The 5,068-nt window shown below is 41.6% G+C and overlaps 1 protein-coding gene across 1 annotated transcript; it reads left to right on the top strand.

Moving 5' to 3' along the window:
- The first annotated feature begins 32 nt into the window (after positions 1-32).
- Positions 33-4,525, top strand: CTSZ (cathepsin Z). Its single transcript, XM_019470873.1, has 5 exons — positions 33-258; positions 2,128-2,307; positions 2,944-3,094; positions 3,337-3,499; positions 4,006-4,525. The coding sequence occupies exons 2-5, from the start codon at positions 2,244-2,246 to the stop codon at positions 4,117-4,119; spliced, it is 492 nt and encodes a 163-aa protein (XP_019326418.1). The 5' UTR covers positions 33-258; positions 2,128-2,243; the 3' UTR covers positions 4,120-4,525.
- Positions 4,526-5,068: the final 543 nt, after the last annotated feature.

Genomic DNA, 5,068 nt, shown 5'->3' with positions numbered 1-5,068 from the left:
AAAAAAAAAAAACAAACAAAAAAACCCCCTCATTTGCCTGAAAATACAGGCCCGGGCAGCAGGGGAGCTAGTTCTTCTTTCTGCCCCGACACAGGACCTACCCCCGCCCGCACGAGTACCTGGACGTCTCTGCGCTACCCGCCAGCTGGGACTGGAGGAACGTGAACGGCGTCAATTACGCCAGCACCACTCGGAACCAGCACATCCCCCAGTACTGCGGGTCCTGCTGGGCCCACGGCAGCACCAGCGCTTTGGCAGGTACGCTGTGCTTAGGGCTGAGCGCTGCCCGCTCACCCGCCCAGCTCTTGCCCCCAGTGATTTACGGTTTTTGGTTAAGCAAAGGAAGTTTATCTTCAGCTTACAAAACAGCTCGTATAAAGAAGAGGTGCCAAATTACTGCAGTGAGTAATGCAGCAAAAACCGAGGCTGAGCCGCCTGTGAATACACCAGGAACAGTGGGAATTCCCAAGCTGGCAGCTGAAGGCAAGGAGGTTTGGTTTCAAGAGAGAAAGCAATCAGAGCGAGGCTGTCCCCACCCTCTCAAAATTGTGCGAGGGCTAAAAAGCTGTTTGCAGAAGAAATACATTCATAGCTCCTGCCGCACTGCTATTTAGGGCCTGGAGCAAGAACTGGGTTTTCTGCCCCTCTTCTTGGAGGCGTGGTGATGGTAGCAGCAGATGCAAAAGCAGTTATCGTCCCTCCTCCCCTTTTTTGGTACTTCAGCCTGCCGCGCTACATCTAACAGCAGCGAGTGGCTGCTCCAGTGATGCCTAGATATGAGGAAATGAAAGAAGCTGCCTCTCGTGGGAAGGGCCCGCGGGGTATGAGCTTCAAGAGCCTTGTCATTCAAATGAACTGCCTACCACAGCATACAGACAAATCTAGTTTCAGCAGGTGTCTTTCCATCAGACTTTTTCTTGGGAAAAGGGAAGTAGGGGGTTGCTTCAGTTGGAGAAATATTTTCCCTAGAGAGAATACATGATGACTCGCATGCAACAGTAACATGCTGCAGAAGTACTGTTTGCACAGGGAGGCTGCAAGAGGATTGACTGTGAAAGAGAAATAGAAGAAATTGTGCAGAAATGGGAAGACGACACAGATGTGAGCAGATGGCAGGAATCACAAAGCATCTGGTCTTAAGCAGTACAAGAATACAGACACATAAGAAACCTGCCATGATGTAGTGAAGCACTAGGACAGATAAAATAAAGCAACTTCTTAATTATATAACGTCAGTTAAAATTTATTGTGTACGTAGGTATACCAATATGTGCATCTTTATAAGTATAAAAGGTTCACTTTAAAAATCAGGATATTTTTTCTTAACTGCTGTGAATAGTTAAAGCATTCATTCCTTCTCTTGTTGCTGGAAGACTAGGCTGGGATAATGCCTCCCGGTTCTGTCACGTATAGCTGAATGTTTTTAGTACTAATAGGATTAAAAGTACTACAGTGGCATCAGTTAAGACTGTTAATGCACTGTGAGAAGCAGTTTATAAATACTTACTGGGAAGCTTTTTTGCCAAGTAAGCTAGTTGTTTCTGACAAAATAAGGCAGCAGGGTGGCAATGCCTGTCTGAGATGGCAGGATAACAGTGAGATGTTGACATAACAGTGAGGATATACTTCGGAAAGCTTTTCCTTGCTTTGTGACAACTGTCTGTCAGAGCCAGAGACCTGGGCTGCATGGGCTTACGACTTTGCATGGATTTACGCGTAAATATTTACTCCTGTAAAAAAGGCTAGTGAGAGCTGGTTTTATGATGTGTATCTTTGCTGTCAAAGCCAGGAAATGGATCTAGAAGTTTTCAGCAGCTGTGACTTGAATTCAAAAAGGTCTAGGGCACTTCAAGGCTTTAAACAGATCCTACTCATCTGTGTATTTTTGCTGAGTTTTTAATGGAAAAAACTTCTAATGGAAACCCACAATAATAACAACTCAGCATGACCTAACTCAAACCGACAGGCTGTGTGCCTCACTCTCGACAGTAGAGGCTTTTCCAACCACAAGTACTGTTGCCTGCAAACAGTTACAGGTTCAATGAAGGAGAAACAGTTTTAACACTAGTTGCAATGCGTAACCACCCATGTATTCCACTAACAAAAACCAATTTCTTATCCTTACAGATCGAATCAACATAAAGAGAAAAGGTGCATGGCCTTCTGCCTACCTCTCCGTTCAGAACGTGATTGATTGTGCTGACGCAGGATCCTGTGAAGGTGGCGACCACTCAGGTGTTTGGATGTATGCCCATGACCATGGCATTCCAGACGAGACCTGCAACAACTACCAAGCTAAGGATCAAAGTACGATGCCTATTTGCTTTGCTGTAAGGCTTCATCCCAGGTTTAGCAGATCTTAACATAAAAAAAAAAAGATAGTTTTGGGGGGTTTCAGTGTACTGGTTCCTGCTGTTCAGGTTCAGTGTAGTACCTGCTGTTTGACTGACAGAACAGGTTTTCTTTACAGGCCTGTGTGTGTCGTCTTACTCTAGCCAGACAGCATAGCATTAAATCATACCCAGACAAGTTTGCACAGCTAAATTGTTTAAACTTAATCTCTTAAGTCTGTGATATACAATCTCTAATGTACTGAAATATTTACAAGTGTCACCTCAAGCTAAATGGAGGAGAAATGTAACCTTTGTCTGGTCATGTATGACTGGAATAGTTTCTGTATCTATAGAGAAGCACAGCTGAAACACTTCCTCATCAAAGCACTTATGCCTATGAAGTAAAGAATAGTAACTAGTGATTGTAGAGACTTTAAATGTGGTTTCCAGAAAGGAATTTAGTTCACCAGAGAGAGTATGTATTAGTAATAATTAAGTTATTAATATCTGTCTCAAATAAGTTAAAAGGAAAAAAAGCGTAGTGTGGTATCATTAATTCACTTGAAGAAAAGCATTCTTTTGCAGTGATAATCTCACCTGTGTTTTGTAGAGTGTAAGAAGTTTAACCAGTGTGGAACTTGCGTCACTTTTGGAGAATGCCACGTGATAAAGAACTACACTCTATGGAAAGTTGCTGACTATGGGTCTGTCAGTGGAAGAGAAAAAATGATGGCGGAAATCTATACTAATGGACCAATTAGGTAAAAAAAAATCTTGAATGGTAAAAAAGAAAATGTTTATTTACTAGTAATATTGGGATTGAAATACTTGAACCTCATTCCAGTGACTGAAGTGTACTTTTCCGCTCTAGCATATGTTATATAGCAGCTCTGCACTAATACGCAGACTTTAGGTTGTTTGTAGATAAACTGAGCTCTGAAGTCAAAATGCAAGAAAACCAGGCCCCTGCCCTCATCCCCTTGTTTTCTCTGTTTTATTACAGCTGTGGCATAATGGCTACTGAAAAGTTGGATGCTTACACTGGAGGGCTTTATACAGAGTACAACCCCTTGCCTACGGTGAATCACATTGTATCTGTGGCTGGCTGGGGTGTAGAAAATGGAACAGAGTACTGGATTGTTCGTAACTCATGGGGTGAACCCTGGGTAAGGAAACATGGGAACAAACACGTTTGCAGAATGACTTTAGAGGAAAGGTGGGGTTTTTCACTTGCAAACAGGAAGCTGCACGGCTAGCCTGTGGATAGAAAAAGTAAAACTTCCTTTGAACTAGACTAGCAATTAAAAAATGAAACCTAACTAATCTGAAGACAAGGATACTCAGCCAAAGTTACTTGAGTAATGTCAACTCAATCCCAAATGCTACCCTTCCATGGACATGCAGCTCCTGTTACGGGCAACTGTGAATTACTGTTAGTCGTAGGCAAAAATCAAGTCACATACCTGGGAATAGATGAGGGGGATGTCAATTCACCAAAGCCGATTGCCCCTTTAAATAAGGTTGCCCTCTGAACCCAGTGTTACACTTCATCTTGAGTGAATTCCTAGATTTGCTTATAAATCATTCATATTTGGAAGACACAACAGACTCGATAGCATATATTTTCTGTAGTTACGTTTTCTAATTCACAACACAAATTAATTCTTTACAGGGTGAAAAAGGGTGGCTGAGAATTGTGACAAGTGCATATAAAGGTGGAAGAGGAGCAGAGTACAATCTTGCTATTGAAGAGGACTGTGCATATGGAGATGCTGTACTTCCTTGATTCTATATTGTACATCTTTCTGTTTAGGAACTACTTTGTTTGGAAGCTTCCCAGAACAACCTTTTTCTGTTTAAAGAATAGTAGTCTAAAACTCTTTCACAGTTCAACACCATCAGGCAGTTCTGCAAAATTAGCCCAGATAGCAACACACAATGTCTTCAAAGTAACATAAATACAGAACTGCCTTTAGATAACTATTTACAGCTTAAAAAAAAAAAAAGTAATTTAACCCATGAAAAAGTTGTCTGCCTTGATGCACAGTATTGAAATCATATTGACTTAGTCACAGAAACTGTGTATGTAAATCTCTATTTTTTAAATACAAATTATGTAGACATACTGGGAAGGAAAAAGTATACTCAATATTTGGGTCTAGAGCTTATATTAAATTCTCTGACAGTATCGAGCAAATAATATCTCATGATAATGCAGATGAAAGAACACAGCTAAGTCTGGACATGATATATTAAAAAACTAAATCCTCTGTTGTTTCCTTGGCCTCCCAGTGAAACAGCATTGTTGGAAGTCTCATATAATGCAGTTGCTTTTATCCAACCAAAATGATACAATGGGAATTACTTTGATCAAAAGACAAAGTCTAAACACTTCTTAGTTATTTAATTAGTCTTGTCTTCGCTCACATTCCTTGCTTTAAGTAAGTGATTGGCTGTGCCATTTTTCCCCTAAAGAGGCTGTCCTGGTTTCAGCAGGGATAGAGTTAATGGTTTCCCCATATGGCCAGTGCAGAAGTCTAATGGAGAGTGGAGACTAACAGTAGACTATCATGGCCTAAATGAAGTCACGCCACTGCTGAGTGCTGCTGTGCCAGACATGCTAGAACTTCAATGCGAATTGGAGTCAAAGGCAGCCAAGTGGTATGCCACAGTTGATATTGCTAATGCGTTTTTCTCAATCCCTTTGGCAGCGGAGTGCAGGCCACAGTTTGCTT

This window comes from Aptenodytes forsteri, unplaced genomic scaffold (genome assembly GCF_000699145.1).
Source record: "Aptenodytes forsteri isolate BGI_AS27 unplaced genomic scaffold, ASM69914v1 Scaffold112, whole genome shotgun sequence".
Classification (NCBI taxonomy): Eukaryota; Metazoa; Chordata; class Aves; order Sphenisciformes; family Spheniscidae; genus Aptenodytes; species Aptenodytes forsteri.
The sequence above is the reverse complement of the archived record's forward strand: the minus strand, read 5'-3'. Positions and strand labels throughout refer to the sequence as shown.